At 65.5% G+C, this 15,644-nt stretch overlaps 2 protein-coding genes across 2 annotated transcripts in view; one reads left to right on the forward strand and one right to left on the reverse strand.

Annotated features, from left to right (window-relative positions):
• Nucleotides 1–392: 392 nt before the first annotated feature.
• ADRM1 (ADRM1 26S proteasome ubiquitin receptor) lies at nt 393–6,111 on the forward strand. Its single transcript, XM_012440602.2, has 10 exons — nt 393–476; nt 1,025–1,238; nt 1,770–1,886; nt 3,494–3,617; nt 3,929–4,015; nt 4,631–4,712; nt 4,859–5,091; nt 5,278–5,435; nt 5,604–5,706; nt 5,888–6,111. The coding sequence occupies exons 2-10, from the start codon at nt 1,026–1,028 to the stop codon at nt 5,992–5,994; spliced, it is 1,224 nt and encodes a 407-aa protein (XP_012296025.2). The 5' UTR covers nt 393–476; nt 1,025; the 3' UTR covers nt 5,995–6,111.
• A 290-nt stretch (nt 6,112–6,401) lies between these two features.
• Nucleotides 6,402–15,644, reverse strand: part of LAMA5 (laminin subunit alpha 5) — a 58,741-nt gene continuing 49,498 nt past the window's right edge. Inside the window, 27 exon segments of the mRNA XM_064382580.1 lie at nt 6,402–6,711; nt 6,882–7,001; nt 7,154–7,247; nt 7,345–7,704; nt 7,799–7,963; nt 8,063–8,255; nt 8,324–8,469; nt 8,562–8,697; nt 8,788–8,958; nt 9,080–9,210; nt 9,351–9,494; nt 9,575–9,707; nt 9,829–9,977; nt 10,085–10,207; nt 10,738–10,900; nt 10,972–11,105; nt 11,273–11,426; nt 11,507–11,643; nt 11,737–11,907; nt 11,981–12,129; nt 12,216–12,395; nt 13,162–13,272; nt 13,831–13,933; nt 14,022–14,163; nt 14,512–14,666; nt 14,814–14,930; nt 15,407–15,603. Of these exon segments, the coding sequence (XP_064238650.1) occupies nt 6,572–6,711; nt 6,882–7,001; nt 7,154–7,247; nt 7,345–7,704; nt 7,799–7,963; nt 8,063–8,255; nt 8,324–8,469; nt 8,562–8,697; nt 8,788–8,958; nt 9,080–9,210; nt 9,351–9,494; nt 9,575–9,707; nt 9,829–9,977; nt 10,085–10,207; nt 10,738–10,900; nt 10,972–11,105; nt 11,273–11,426; nt 11,507–11,643; nt 11,737–11,907; nt 11,981–12,129; nt 12,216–12,395; nt 13,162–13,272; nt 13,831–13,933; nt 14,022–14,163; nt 14,512–14,666; nt 14,814–14,930; nt 15,407–15,603 (4,118 nt within the window). The 3' untranslated portion in view covers nt 6,402–6,571.

Here is a 15,644-nt window from a genome sequence, read left to right on the forward strand (position 1 = left end):
CCCAGAGCCGGACCGTACTCCTCGGCCTCCGCCTATCTCCTGGCTCCGCCCCACGAGTCCTCGGCCCGCCCGGGCTGGCGACGCCGAGGGGTAGGCTCGGCCCCACCGGAGCTGGTCCCCAGCGCCCTGCTGAAATCCGCCTGCGGTCCCTGGCGCGGCCTCTAGGAGCCGCCGCCGCTCCCCTATGACACAGCAACAATAGGGGCCGCTCTGGCCCACGCGCCCCGCGGCCCGTGCTTCCGCCGGAAAAGAGCCGCCGGCGCGGGGGCGGACCGGGGAGGAGCGAGCGCGATGGACGGCCGCGCTCGCCAATCGGTGGCAGCTTAGGGCGGGCCGCGCGGCCGACGGGGTCCAATCGGCGGCGAGAGCGGCAGGCGGGGCGGGCCAAACGCGGGTTTCCGGCGGGGCCCGGCAGGCGCCGAGGAGGAAGAGCGATCCCGGACGGCACCTTTTGGACGACTGTGGGTGCGGGCCAGGTGCGGGGGCCGGCGGGCCGGGGACGGCTAGGGGCAACCGGAGGCGAGGGCAGGGGCTGCTGGACCGGGAGTGGGGCGGGGGCAGCCAGGACGAGAAGGGGGCTGGCGCCGGCGCGGCGGGCGGGGCCTGCGGGGGCCGGGCCGGGCTGGGCGGGGGCTCTGGGGTCTCGGGCGCCTCCCGGGCTCCGCCTGCGGCCCTGAGCGTGGAGTTCGGCGGGGGCTCGGGCGAGTCTGCCCCGCGGAGGGGGTCGCCGGGGCGGCGCGTCGAGGCTGGTGCTCAGCGGAGACGGCGTCACGCCTAGGGCCGGCCTCACTGGTCTCGGCCGCGCCGACTGCGGGCGGGAGGGAAACGCGGAAAGCAGCCCGCCGTGGGCTCCAGCGTTTGGGGCTCTGGCCGGCCCGAAGCGTGTCCGTGTGCCCTGGGCCCGCGAGGCCTTCTGCAGCCCTGGACGCAGGCCCCCCGTTTCCAAACACCCCGGGTGGTGGGGGCTTGCCGGACTGCCGGCCACAGTAACCGCCGCGCCTCGGCGCCGTCTCCGCGCTTTCAGGATGGCGACCTCAGGCGCGCTCTTCCCAAGCCTGGTGCCAGGCTCTCGGGGCGCCTCCAGCAAGTACCTGGTGGAGTTTCGGGCGGGAAAGATGTCCCTGAAGGGGACCACCGTGACCCCGGACAAGCGGAAAGGGCTGGTGTACATCCAGCAGACGGACGACTCGCTCATTCACTTCTGCTGGAAGGACAGGACGTCCGGGAACGTGGAAGACGTGAGTGTCCCCGAGCGGCAGCAGCGGGACAGGCGACTTCTCGGGAGTTCGCGGTGGAGGCTTGGCGGCATCTGGGGACCGCTCGTGGGGCCGTCATCGGCTGCCCTGCTGATGGGTCGTCCTGGTCTTTGCGGTGACAGGGGCGTCTCGGCCCCCGTGTATCCTGAACCTTCCATGTGGGGTGTCTGGGTCGGAGGCCTCGGTCCTGGAGAGCTTGGAGCTCTGCGCAGCCGCTTCACGCAGTCGTCTTTGTTCTTCACACTCTAAATTGTTCTTTGTTACATTTGAGAGCCGCTCAGAACTGACCTTTTAATTCTCTGGGAATGTTGTTCCCCACGCGTCGCCACCTGAAAGGCCCTCCCCCGCTCGCCTTTCATGGGGTGTCTCCCAGCGTGGCTTCTCTGCTGTGTGGAGACCCTGCTAGTGAGGGAGCTGACAGCTTAGCTGCCCCCTTGTGCACCCCGCCCCGTTAGACCCGGGCCCCGCGTGCTCTGCCGTCTGCGCCGCTGACTCTCCTCCTCGGCTTTGCAGGACTTGATCATCTTCCCTGACGACTGTGAGTTCAAGCGGGTGCCGCAGTGCCCCAGCGGGAGGGTCTACGTGCTCAAGTTCAAGGCAGGGTCCAAACGGCTTTTCTTCTGGATGCAGGTATGGGGCAGAGTTGGTTTGCGTTTAGCTCTTCTTGCTGTCTGCGATTCCGTTAGTAGCTTGCTTGCCGTGTGGTGCAACTGGGTTTAACACAAGCGGGCGCCGGCCAGGCAGCCTGAGATGCTCCTAGGGCTGCGGCGCGTGTTACCGGGGCCGAGGTACTCTCCCAGAGTGCAGAGGCCCGAGGCTGGGCTCCGCACACCCGACTGCGGTGTGGAATTTCCAGGCAGGCAGGCATGCTGCCTCTTGTTCAAACGATGCCCGGTGCCTCTGTCCCTTGCCAGAGGGAGGGTTCACTGAGGCAAGTAGAGACAGGGTCAGACAGCATAGAGCCGCGAGCACCCAGAGCTGGGGAGCAGGGCGCCAGGAACCCAGGGACTCCCTGCCCTCATGGCATGTGCATGCACACACCCAGAGCAGAGGCAGGGGGTTCTGTGTGGCTTCCCTGCTGTGGCTTCCAGAAACGCATCCTCCCCATGCCCCTTCCCTTGCAGTGTGTCCTGGAGGCCGTGGGTGTGCCTGGGCTTTCTCCGACCCCCAGCTGCAGAGCGCCCTTCATGTCCAGGCCCCCGCTCATTCTGCCACCTGTCAGTGGCCGTTGGGCTTGTTGTCATTGTTTGTGCGGTTACAGGCAGCGCACAAAGCGTTGCCCGCGACTCAGTGTTTTCCGTCCGAGAGTGTGATCTGTAGGTTGAAACAGGCAGCCGGCCTGTGTGGTCAGAAGGCCTGTGTGTTTGCAGTGCGGAGAGAATGCGGGGCTCTGCCAGAGGTGGGGCTGCCATCCCCCACCCGCAGCACTTTCGAGAGCAAGGTGGACCCTGTGACAGGCCTCTGTGGGGAGCTGGTCTGTTGCCGACGCTCTGCAGGCGGCGTGCAGGTGACCCGGGAGAACGAGCAGGCCTAGCTGAGTGCGCGTTAAACTTTATTTGCAGGCACAGATGGGGCCAGTTTGCCACCTGCTGGTGTAGAACGTGTTTTTCCAGTTTTGCCAAAAAACTGTCCAGCTGTTACTACCCACTCCCTTTTTTTCTTGATGACTTTCTTGCCTTTCCCCGCTTTGCCATGAGGGCAGGGAGTCCCTGTGTCCCTGGTGCCCTGCAGCCTTCAGAGCTGGTGCTCAGGGATGGCATGGCGCTCTGCTCCCCAGCTCTGGGTGCTCACGGGGCGATGCTGTCTGACCTTGCTCCACGCGTGTGGCTGCACACACGCGTGCGCTGGTCCGTGAGGGCCTGCCGTGGCCCTGGGCCGTGGCGTGCTGAGCCAGCCGGTTTGCTGCCTTCCACCAGTTGAAGGAAGGAGGTGCTGTGTAAGGAGCCACACCCCAGAGGACGACAGGGCTTGGCTTGGCGGCAGCTAAGTGCCTTTGGGGCTCTAGACTCCCCATGTGAAATGGGCAGAGGGGACAGGGCGCGGAGCATTGTGCTCGGGAGGCACCACTGCTGTCCCCTCAGCTCCTGGGCCGGGTTGTCTCCTCAGTGCTGTGTGGCCCAGCACACGTGCCTCCGCCTCTCAGGTCCATCACCTGAAAGCCAGGTCAGAGGATGGCTGTGGCGGCCCTCAGAGCTGGCGCCGGCCCCTGCCCCTGCCCTCACACGCCCTGTCTGCAGGAACCCAAGACAGACCAGGACGAGGAGCACTGCCGGAAAGTCAACGAGTACCTAAACAACCCCCCGATGCCCGGGGCACTGGGGGCCAGCGGGAGCGGTGGCCACGAGCTCTCTGCGCTAGGCGGTAACTGTCACGTGTGTCACATGAGCTCAGGGTTTCCTGGGAGGCCAGAGTCTACTGTGGGTGACTGCCCCTCCACACAGGTTGTTTAGAAGTGGAAATAGAAGATGCTAAGTTAGAGGCCCCATTTGTGAACAGGGATGAGGCTCCCTGGGGCAGTCCCCACTCCCACCTCCATGGGGTAAGGTGGGGCTGAGTCCTGCCCATTGCCCCATTTCAAGAGTTCAAGGGCAGCTGAGTGGGGGCTGGGCAGCGCCGTGGGGCCGGCGCGGGTCTGGCCGGGGCAGACCTGCCTGAGCCGAGGTGTTTTCCAGGTGAGGGCGGCCTGCAGAGCCTGCTGGGGAACATGAGCCACAGCCAGCTCATGCAGCTCATCGGACCAGCCGGCCTCGGAGGACTGGGTAACGTGTGCCACCCCGGCTCTCGGGCAGCTTGCGCTGGGAGTGCCGCGAGGCCCGGCTGTGTTTCCCTTAAGCTTCTGCTGGCTCTGTGTGGTGTCAGGAGCCTGTGTCCCCAAGTTGGTTCCCCTTTGGGAAGGTGCTCGCTGGCCTGTGGCTGGAGCTGGGTAGGCATGGGCTTCTGGGCCCCTGGTGAGGACCCCAGCTGGGTACTTTGGAGCATGGCTGGCTAAGCAGCGGGGCTGGAGGACGGGAGCGAGCTGGGGTTCCTGCCCAGGGTCCCCTGGCCCCACATGGCTGCCTGCCCACTGCTGTTGATGAGTGCGAAGCAGTGTGCTTGGCCCTTCAGAAATACTTCCCTTTGGGTAGGACCTGGACTGAGTTTGCTTTGAATCTGAGCACATGAATGGTGTAAACGGGATGGAACAGAAGTCACCTCGCCTCCAGCACACAGCCCCAAATGTCCACCCTGCTGCCCCCCAGGACCGTGGTTCCCCGCTGCCCTGCTTGTTCCTGGCTTTGGTGTTGGAAATTCCTGCTCCTCTGGCCTGGGGAGGGCCAGGCTCTTCCTGGTGAGCTGGAGGATGTCCTGACCTCGCGTTCCCTTGCCCCTCGCAGGTGGGCTGGGGGCCCTGACAGGACCTGGCCTGGCCAGCTTGCTGGGGAGCGGCGGGCCTCCAGGGAGCAGTTCCTCCTCCAGGTGAGCCTCTGCACGCCAGCCCCGCCACACAGGCAGCGCCGTGTTAAGGGAGGGGAAGTAGGGGATCCTGGTCTGGTGCCCCAGACTCTGCTAGTAGGTCCTGCCGTATGGGGTGCATCTGCTCGAGCCCTGCCCTCTCTCCACAGCTCCCGGAGCCAGTCAGCAGCGGTCACCCCGTCATCTACCACCTCTTCCACCCGTGCCACCCCGGCCCCTTCTGCTCCAGCAGCTGCATCAGCAACCAGCCCGAGCCCCGCGCCCAGTTCCGGTAACGGAGCCAGCACAGCAGCCAGCCCGACCCAACCCATCCAGCTGAGCGACCTCCAGAGCATCCTGGCTACCATGAATGTGCCGGCCGGGCCGGCAGGCAGCCAGCAAGGTAAGTGTGCCGTCCCCTGAACTGGGGGCCGCGGGGCCTGCTGCCCCTCACGCACGCTCACCTTCCGAGGTGTCTGCCCAGTGTGCACCTGGGGTGCTCGGGCCATGGGCTGAGCCCCCGCTTGCACACCTTCCACATGGGCACTTAGGCGGGCATCGAGCTAATGGCTCTCTGTCTGTGCCCCAGTGGACCTGGCCAGTGTGCTGACGCCGGAGATCATGGCTCCCATCCTCGCCAACTCGGACGTCCAGGAGCGTCTGCTTCCCTACTTGCCATCTGGGGAGTCACTGCCGCAGACCGCAGATGAGATTCAGAACACCCTGACCTCGCCCCAGTTCCAGCAGGTAGAGGCCGGGCCCAGGAAGTGGGCAGGAGGGAGGAGGAGGTCCTGACCCGCCTTCACCATGGCTGGTGCCTCTTGTGCCTGGCCCACAGAGCTGGCAGCTGAGCGACGCCGCTGTGGGGCACAGCCCAGGGGGACGCTCAGCCCTGTGCCTGGCTCTTCCTTGCAGGCCCTGGGCATGTTCAGTGCGGCCCTGGCCTCAGGGCAGCTGGGCCCCCTCATGTGCCAGTTCGGTCTGCCTGCAGAGGCCGTGGAGGCCGCCAACAAGGGCGGTAAGTGGCTGCACCTCCGGGCCAGAGCCAGAGGGCAGGGTCCGTTCCTCTCTGTCCCCCTGGATTTGCACAAGTGCGGCCGAGGGGGCACAGGTCACAGCCGCTCTGCCCTTGATGATGCCATTGCGTCAATCCCGCTCTCGCGCAAGGGTCAGACGCCACCTTGTCTAATGCGTTCCAGATGTGGAAGCGTTTGCCAAAGCCATGCAGAACAGCGCCAAGCCCGAGCAGAAGGAGGGCGACGCGAAGGACAAGAAGGACGAAGAGGAGGACATGAGCCTGGACTGACCCTCGTGCCGTCCGCCGAGGGACCGCCCGGCCCGTGACGTCGCAGCACTCGCAGCACATGGCACACCCTCGCCTGGCCCACCCACTCGTAATAAAGTCTTTTCTTTTACCTGCCAACGCTCGCTTTCTTTGCCCAAAGGGAGTTTTGGCTGAACAGGTGCTAGTGTGAGGAGCTGCTGTGGGATCCAGAGAAAGTCCTTTGAGTTTGGTGCCTGTGTCTAGGCCGGTTCCATACCTGTCTTGAGACTTTTTCTCCATGTTTTAAGTCAACACTCAGTTACACAGAAATTGCTTTTTAATTTTTAAGGAGGAACCAGTGATTGATTGATTGATTTACATACAAATCAAGTCTCCGACAGTTAAAAATGGGTGGAAGGGCCATAAAAAGTATAAAAACATTTTGCATATTTTATTTTTTCATTTAAAAAGTTGTTGTTATAACTTAAACCATCTCCAGAAACAAGTTCTGTCACCGGTAGAGCCTAGAGTCCCAATAAACAAACACTGAGGAGAGGAGCTTGAGGGCGGCGGAAGCCACCTGCACAGGGCCTGGCTGGGGTCCGAGGTGGGCTGTACCCTAGGTGGCCGGGCAGCCACCGGCCCCCACTGCCCCATGGACCTCTGCAGAGCCAGTCACGGTGACGGGGGACTGGTTCACCACCAGCCGCCTCATGCAGCCACGGTAGGCGGGGGGCCAGGGCCACGCAGCCATGGGCTCTGGAGGCAGGAAGAGGGAAGGAGGCTGGTTGGAGAGCAGCCGGAGTCCACGGGCCCTTCCAAGGCATCAGTTACCCACCCAGCCTCTGCCTAATTCTGCATCAGGAGGATGGGATGGGGGTGGGTCCCGAGGGGCAGCCCCCCCCTGCCCAGGCCAAGGCTGCACTCACCGGGCAGGCCCCCGAGGTACAGAGGGACTGTGGCACTGGCCACAGCCACCAGCAAGGGGCCCTCGGTGTGGTTGCTCCATGCATCCACCTCCAGCCGGAGCATGTTCCCGTCTTTCATCACTGTGGGGGTAGGGGGACTCCTAAAGCCAGGCAGCTCCCAGCACAGCCTCTCCAGCCCCGAAAGAAGCCGCCCCACCCAGAGTCTCGCCTGGCTCCCAAGCTGTAGAAGGGTTGGGGGTGGCAGGGTGCCCCGGCCACAGGAGGGGCCTCACCTGCCAGCCGGTGCCACTGGCCATCACACAGCACTGAAGGGCGGGTCACCGATGTGAAGAACTCCCCTGCTCCATCGTCCGCCCGCAGCAGGACCTGGCAGGGTGGCAGGGGAGGGTCAGGTGCTGCTCCTAAGGTCACCAGAACAAGGAAGCAAACTCCGCCCTGGCGCTGCCACCCCTGCCAGACCTACCTGCTTCTCAGTCACCTCCAGCTGCAAGTAGGGGGGTGCCTGGGCCTGGCCCAGGTGCAAGATCAGGCTGGCGACGGCCAGGGGCCGCACCTCCAGCTCCAGGCTCATGTCAGGCAGTGTAGCTGCTGGGAGGGGTTGTGATGGATGAGGAACGGGGAGTCCCCTGCCCTACCCTGCTGGGGCCCAGGACGGCAGCACCCACAGACCTAGTGTGACAACTCCCCCGCTGCCCAGGAAGAACAGGCCCTCCTCCAGAGGGCCCGAGATGCAGGGTGTGACCCCTGCCAGCCGTGTGGGGGCCCCCAGGGGCCTCCTGTGCAGCCTCAGTCTCTTCACGCAGCCGCTGAACCCGACAGTCACCTATAGGGAGCAGATGGGGCTGGGATCAGGGCACAAAACGGGTGAACGCTGGGTGGAGGGTGGGGAGTGGGGGCTCGGGTGAGATGGTTCTCACCGGGAGTTTGGAGCTGTGGCTGCTGGCCGGAAGGCCCCCCACAAAGAGGGTGTGGGACTGGGAGTGCTCCACCCCCTGGTGCCGCCGATTTGGCCCCTCCTGGCTCCAGGCCCGGGTCCCGTCCACCAGCAGCAGGATCCGGTTCTTCTCCCAACGCACAGAGACCTGGGGGTGGGAGGTGGGGTGGGAAGCGGGGTGGGGCGGGGGGCGGGGCAGGGCTGTGTTGCGGGGCAGGGTCAGGCTGTCCCTGTTCCTCGCCCTTACTGTGTGCCAGTGGCCAAGTCGGGAGAGCTGGCGGCTCTGGACGCGGAGCCGGGGTCCAAGGCCTTCCATCTGAGCGACGAAGTGTCCATTACTCAGGAAAAGCGCCAGAGAGGGGCTACCAGTCTTCACGGGGGCCGCGAAGAGCAGGAGGCCTCGGGGTCTTCGTGGGAGGACGTGCAGTGAGAGGCTGGGCCTAGAAGCCGGGGTGGGTGTCAGCCTGCGCGGCCCCCCTCAGCCCACCCCAGCCAGGCCTGGCCTTACCAGTTCCTGTGTGGGGCCAGGATGCCCACAAACTCCAGGTGACTGGACAGGGAACCCCCAAACTGGTAGGTGTCTCGGGTGGTCCTGAGGTAGGGGGGCAGCATGCAGGCAAGGTCCTGGGAGGGCTGACGGCTTCGGCGGGAGGCCTGGGGGTACGGATGGTGAATGCAGGGGCTGCCCGCATGGGGGCCACCCTTCCAGCCACCCAGCTCTGCCTGCTCACTGCTGGGGCACCCACCTTCCGTCCGCTGGCCTGCAGTCCTCTAGGCCCAAGGCGTGGGGTCTGGACTGGCAGGGCAGGGGCACAGCCTGTGCTCACATTGACGCTGCCCACGTTCTGCTGCAGGTCAAACGCGCGCTGCGGCCCCAGGAGCCTGGGCATGGTGGGCGGGCGGGCGGGCAGTCAGCAGCTGGAGAAGGCCAGCTGGGACCGCGCCCCCCGCCAAAACGCCTGCCAGGCTCACCGCCGCACGAAGACATTGCTGATGCAGCCACTGAAGTTGTGAAAGGTGCCAGACTCAGGCAGGCCTCCCAGGAGGAGCCTCGGGGCCCTCTCAGGCTGCGGCTGGAGCTCAGGGGGCTGCCCCCGGTGGGGCTTCATCTGCTGGAGCTGGTCATCAACATAAAGCCAGACCCTGGGGGGCGGGAGGCCAGAGGCTTGGTTTTTCACCTCGATGCCCACCCCCACCTCAGAGGGAGACAGAGGCAAGTACAGGCAGGCATCTGTCCCAGTGAGGGGCCAGCGGCTGGGCTCACCCTGTGGCGTTGCTGTAGAAGGCGACGTAGTGGGGAGCACCATCGGCGAAGCCCCCCTGAGTTTTCACCTCAGTCCTCAGGAGCCGTAGGGTCACATGGCCCTGCTGCAGGGATACCTGGCATGGCCCATCCTGGGGACAGCAGCCAGGTCAGCCAGCCGGCAAGCCTGGGGGCCCAGACTTACTCCAGCCACTCCAGTCCCGACTGCCCCCACGGCCGCCACAGGGTGGGGAGCGAGCAGGGTCAGTGCTGCACGGGTGCGAGGTCTCACCAATGATGCCCGGTAGTAGAGTAGGGCACTGTCCTGGGTGCTGTGGAAGCCGAAGCCGGAGTAGACGTCACCAGTGAGGGGTGCCACATTCGGGAGCGTCAGCGGAAGGAAACCGTGGCCGTGGAAAGTCATGGCGCGCCCCACCTGCAGGGAGGCAGTCCCTGAGTGCCTGCGGGCACCGTGCATGTCCGCAGATGCCACCCGGCCCAGGGAGGGCTGCTCACCAGCAGGTCAGCGGTGCAGCCAGCGCTCACGCCCGTCGTGTTCAGCCGCTTGAGGTCCACGTACTTGCCCAGGGCCTTGATACCTTTGATGCAGCCTCGGACTGAGCCTCCGGTGGGGAAGAGCTGCCGCAGGCTGCGAGAATGTAGGGATGCGAGGATGCGGGGACGCGGGGACGTGGGTCAGGGTGCCACCTCCCAGCCCAGCCTGCCACCCCGACAGCCTGGCCTCAGTGCCCCAGCCCTCAAGTGCTCACCTTGGGGGCAGCTGGTCGGGCGGTGCGCCCCCCAGGTAGTAGGCATCGGCCTGCTCCAGGGCACTGTCCTGCTCCACGCTGAACACTGTGGCCCGCTCCACGCGCACTAGCACACGCTTGCGGCTGCCCCCCAGCAGGAACACCTGGATCTGCAGGACCGGTGGTGGCTCCAGGGCCAGCTGTGTCCCTATGGCCTGCCCCATCCCCGTCATCCCACCTCCTCTCCCTGCCGCCCTGGTCCCCATCCTGGTCCTACCGCCTTGCTGGCCGCGGTTAGGGGAGGTGGGGTTTGCAGTGGGACAGCTTCCTTCAGGCCAGCGCCGAAGTCGTAAAGCAGCACAAGGCTGCCTTCTCGCACGGCCAGGCATAGGAACTGGCTCTGCAGAGAGGAGCCGGGGTCAGTGTGGGGCGGGGTCAGCGTGGGGCAGGGTCAGCGCAGGAGGGGTCGGTGTGGGGCGGGGTCAGCAAGGGAGGGGTCGGTGTGGGGCGGGGTCAGTGTGGGGTGGTCAGCACGGGCCGGGGTCAGCATGGGGGCGGGGTCAGAGCAGGAGGGGTCGATGTGGGGTGGGGTCAGCACGGGCAGGGTAAGTGTGGGGCGGGTAAGTGTGGGGCAGGGTCGGCGTGGGGCAGGGTCGGCACGGAAGGTGTCGGTGTGGGGCGGGGTCAGCATGGGGCGGGGTCAGCGTGGGGCGGGGGTCAGTGTGGGGTGGTCAGCGCGGGCCGGGGTCAGCATGGGGGCGGGGTCAGAGTGGGAGGGGTCGGTGTGGGGCGGGGTCAGCATGGGAGGGGTCGGTGTGGGGCGGGGTCAGCACGGGGCGGGGTCAGTGTGGGGCGGGGTCAGCGTGGGGCAGGGTCAGGGTGGGTGGCATCAGCGCAAAGTGTGCCACGTGGGGGGTGTGCTGGGTGTACCTGCTGCTTCAGGAAGAAGAGGACCCCGCTGTAGGACACGAGCCTCAGCTCTTGCTCGAAGCGCTTGGTGGTGCTCATCTGACTGTCGAAGGTGATGCGGGCAAAGCCGGTACCATCCAGGTAGGAGCCGTCTGTGAGCCACGGGTCCCCAGTGGACTTGGAGCTGCAGGTCAGAGGTTCTGGGGTCAGCAGAGGGTGGGGTGGGCGGAGGCAGGGAGGGCAGGCCACACGCACCGGGCACAAGGCCTGTCCACAGCCGTGTCCAGCTGGAAGGTCCTCTCAAAGTTGTAGAGGCTGACCACCTCCTCGTTCAGTGTGTCCATCTCGATGCAGCCCTGGTAGCCGGGGAAGTGGAGCAGTGGCGGGGGCTGTGGGCACAGGGCTGGGTCAGGGCATCTGGCCCGAGGCTCCTCCCCTCCAGGATGGACCAAACGGACTTCAGACTACAGCAGGACGGACCAAGGTGGAACCCATGACTCTTCGGGACACAAGAGACTCGGGGCTGCGGAGCGCTGCCCTGGCCAGGCGGGCTCACCGTGAAGTTACTGGGGTACCCCCCAACGTAGAAGACGAAGTCGTCTGGCTGCAGGCTGAGCAGCCCCTCTGCCCCGGGGGCCACCGTGTCACCCTTGGTTTCCTGGATCATCTGTCTCTCCACTGTGACGGACATGTGGCCAAACTGAAGAGTCCTGAGGGCAGAGGCAAGGGTGGTGAGTGGGCAGGGAGCCTTGCAGTTGGAGGCACCCGGCCTCCCTCCTGGGCCTCCCACCTGTCCAAGCTGACAGCTGCGAACTGTTCCCCAACGTCCTCATCGATGCTCAGGACTGCAGCGCCCGTGTCGCCGAGCCGGTACACCCAGTGCACCTTCTTGTCACGCAGAGACACGCCCATGTAGTCCCCAGTGGCCTGCAGCAGTGACAGACACACAGTAGGGACAGGGGCCAGGCATTTCCAAACAGAGGCTGAGCTTGGACCCCATCTACCCAGCCAGCTCGGTACCTGACGGCTGCCCATGTACATCACAAAGTGATCCCCGGCACCCTGCCCAGGCGCAGGCTCCGGGTCCTGCAGGTAGAACTTGAGGGCGGTGTAGGCAGCAAGGTCGGCGAGATCCCGTGGGGTGCGCAGCTGCACCCATGAGCGTCCGTTGAACTTCATGGGGACCTTGACCTGTGGGGCACGGTCCCTCAGCATCCACCACCACACTCCCCAATGTCCACCTCCCCCTTGGACTCTCATCCACCTTGCTGGCGGCACCCCGGGCCTGCGCGATGAGCCCTCGCACGCGGCTGATGCTGGCAGACAGGGCCAGGCTGGCGTTGTGGGCCCTGCGGTTCTCCAGGACGCTCAGCTTGGCCAGCAGCTGGGGCAGCGTCTTCTCCAGGGTGGACACTGCAGAGAGGAAGGGACAGCCCTGGGACCTTTGCCCCTAACCCTGCCTGCCTCCATCAGGGGCACCTCGAGGGCCATGGGCGCACCTGAGCGGCCTGCGTCGAGCACTGCCTGGCCCAGGTCCTGGCCCTGCAGGCCCTCGTACTGGCCCTGCCACCGTTCCACGCTCTCCTGCATGGCCTGCAGCTGGGACTGCACGCGGGCGGCCATGTCCTGGGCTTCAGCGGCCACTGCCTTGGCATGTGCGATCTTCTTGCTTGTGTCGTCTGTGGTGGGCAGAAGGCAGGCTCAGCAGGGGCCGGCAGGGACCATTCTGGCTTCATGTCCCCAAGTCCTTCCGTTGGGCCAGCAACAGGGATACACCCCGCCATGGGTCTTGTGAGACCCTCACACCCTGCAGCTCAGTGCCGTCCAAACCTATCCTAAACGCCCCACCAGACGCCCGTCCATGCCAGGACAGGCACCCAGCCTCTCAGGTGACAGTCGGTCCCTGGACATTGCCCTGTGTCACCTCCCACCACCTGGCCCCCACCATCTCTCCTGGGCTTGCTGGGGACAGTCAGTAGCCACAGGGGTCCCTCAGAAACCGGGTGAGATCACATCATCCTCTGCTCCAAGCCTCTCAGGATGGGAGGCCTGGTCCTCACTGCCCGAGGTCTTGCCAGCTCCTTGGTTCTAGCCATGCTGACCGCTGTGCCCTCCTGCGTGCTCCTCCTGCAGGGTGCGCCCCAATGCCCGCCCCCCCAGGCCAGTGGCAAGGCGCTCCAGCTCCTGGAAGTTGAGTGGACTTAGCAGACACTCATCTTGCTCACAGCCACCTGACCCACAGCCCTCCCAGCTCCACCTCCACTTCTGCCCAAAGCACGTCCAAGCCAGCCGGGCTCCGCGACAGCCCGGCCTGTCATGTGCAGTCTGCAGCCCTGGCTAGTATCCTGTGTCTGGCCTCGGCCACCCACTGTGGGGGTCTCTTTGGCAGCACAGTGAGCGCTCGAGGTCCACCAGCTGTGAGGGCCGGGCTGAGGCTCAGTGTACCTGTGTCCATGGCGAGCATGGCCTGCACCTCCTGGATGTGCGCCTCCAGCTGGTCCTTCCTGGCCCGGACGTCTCGGAGCTGGGTCCCAGCGCCACGGAGGGTGGCCCACACTGCAGGGAGGCAGCTTCAGCTCCCAGGAGCCCCCACCCCCCGGTACACAAGTGCAGCCCACCTCCACGCTTCTCATCCCAGGAAGACCAACACACAGACAGATAGACAGGGACACTCAGACGGGGTCCCCTGGCCCGTGGGGAGGTGTTCAGTGAGCACAGCCTCTGTTCCCTGAAGGTCGCTGGTCCCACCACAGGCATGGCTGTTCCCATTTTACAGATGAAACAATAGAGGCTCCGAAGAGCCGTCCCCCTGGTTCTAGCGGTTCACACCTTTTTCATTGTGCAGCTTGGCATACGTGTGGCCCTTAGGTCAGCAGGGCAGAGACCACGTATCCTCTTGCCCCTGGTGCCTCAGTGGCAGCCGGTGCCTCGCAGGAGGCTGTCCCTCCCTGGGCTGCCCTGCAGGTCTCCCAGGGGCTGACACACAGCAGCAGGGAATACAAAGGGATGCGGTCTCCGAGACTCCTCCACGCAGAACCACGCCGCGGCAACCCGCAAACCCTACATGTGCATGTGCCTGGGGGCTGAGGGTCCCCATCAGAGCCCAGCACTCACCAAGACCCAGCCTCCGCTGCTCCTGGAGCATGGCCTCCTCCAGTGCACTGCTGTTGGCCAGCAGCTGCCGGGCTCGGCCCACCAGGCCCTGCCGCACCACCGTCTGTGGACGCAAGGACACGCCGTGGCTCAGACACACAGGCTAGGGGGCTGGCGCTCTTGCTGGAGCTGCGGGAAAGGTAGGGCCTCACCGCCCACGTGTGGTCTGCCTGCTGCAGGGCCTGGCCAGCGGCGTCCTCGGCAGCCTGCACGGCCTGCAGGATACGGCTGTAGGCGCTGGAGGCCTCGATGGCCCTCTGGGTGAGGCGGTCCTGGTTGATATCCAGGATACTGCTGCAGCGGAAGGCAGGGTGGAAGGAGCAGGTAAGTTCAAGCAGCCAGACACCCTCGGCCTGGCTCCCCGGCCTCCTGCACTCATGGGCAGCTGTGCCAGCCACACTGGCACCTGCCTGCCTGCCAAGTCCTGCCTCCAGGCCTTTGCCCGTGCCTGTTGCCTGCTGGATGCGCTGTTCCTGCCTGCTCCTGTTATTCTAGGCCCCAGCTTGCCATGGAGCTGAGGAAGGCCTGCCTTGAGGACTACAGCCTCAGCCCCTAGGAGCCCTCCTGGACCAGCTGGCCCTCCCCAGGCCCCAGCTGTATCCCCAGGCTGGGCCCAGGGCCCCTCCTCTCCTGGCCACGCACCTGGACAGGCTGAGCGCCAGCTGGTCCAGCTGCTGTGCATGGGCCTCGGCGGCCTCCACCAAATGCAGCTTGCTGCCCGCCGGGGAGAAGGTCTGCATCCTCTGCAGCAGCGGGGTCCGAGCCCCATCCAGGCTGGCAGCGAGGCGCTCCAGCTCCTGAAAGCGGAGTGGGCTTAGCAGACCCTCATCCTGCTCACAGTCCCCTAATCCATGACCAAGGCCGGCACCTGCACACAAAGCTGCCCACAGGCCTGGGAGGGAGCTGAGGGATGGGGTGGTGACGGGGATGGGGGCTGCACTCACCTCCTTGGCCTGGTCCAGACTGTGCAGCAATCTGAACACGCTGGCCAGGGTGTCCCTAGCTGCATTCAGAGTGGCCCTCAGGGTGGCATTGTCCTGGGACAGCTCCTGCTTCCTTTGCTGAAGGCAATGCAGGGGAGTTGGGGACAATGAGGGGTGATGGGGTGGCCAGTGGGGCAGGGAAGGGGGATAAAAAAAGGGTGAATATGGGGGGGGTAGGAGGAGGGAAGATGGAAGATGGAAGAGGAGGGGGAGGAGAAAGGATAAGGGGGGCAGGAGGAGAGGGGGGGAGGGAGGAGGGGGCAGGAAGAGAGGGAGGAGGGGGAAGAGAGGAGAGGAGAAGAGGGGGAGGAGAGGAGGGGGGAGGAGGGGGAGGAGAGGAGAGGAGAGGAGGAGGGGGAGGAGAGGAGAGGGGAGGAGAGGGGAGGGGAGGAGGGGGGAGGAGAGGGGGGGAGAAGAGGAGGGAAGAGGAGAGGAGGGGGAGGAGAGGAGAGGGGAGGAGGGGGGAGGAGAGGAGAAGGAAGGAGGGGGGAGGGGAGGGGGGAAGGGAGGAGGGGAGGCAGGAAGAGGAGCAACAACAGGTCCGCGGTCCTCACCAGGGCTTCCTCCAGGCGCTCCTGGTTGCGACTGTTGAGCTCCTGGGCCTCCCGTGTGGCGTCCACTGCCCGGTTCAAGGCTTCTCTCAGGTCCATGAGGCCAGCCTCGTGCTGGGCCATCCAGTCCCGAGTGCGTGTGGCCAGCGCCTGGTTCTCCTCCCAGAGGCTGCGCAGCTGCTCCTGCACTCGGGCCAGCACTGGTCGGGGTGAGGGTGGTCACTCCAGCAGCCAGGGCCCT

Source organism: Aotus nancymaae, unplaced genomic scaffold (assembly GCF_030222135.1).
Source record: "Aotus nancymaae isolate 86718 unplaced genomic scaffold, 86718_ANA_hifiasm-v0.15.2.pri h1tg000029l, whole genome shotgun sequence".
Classification (NCBI taxonomy): Eukaryota; Metazoa; Chordata; class Mammalia; order Primates; family Aotidae; genus Aotus; species Aotus nancymaae.

Excerpts from the sequence above, each read along its gene's own strand:
- ADRM1 (XM_012440602.2), top strand. The coding sequence starts at position 1,026 with ATGGCGACCTCAGGCGCGCTCTTCCCAAGCCTGGTGCCAGGCTCTCGG. Across the intron at positions 5,092-5,277 it reads GCCGGCAGGCAGCCAGCAAG|TGGACCTGGCCAGTGTGCTG; the intron begins GTAAGTGTGCCG and ends TCTGTGCCCCAG. Across the intron at positions 5,707-5,887 it reads GGAGGCCGCCAACAAGGGCG|ATGTGGAAGCGTTTGCCAAA; the intron begins GTAAGTGGCTGC and ends AATGCGTTCCAG.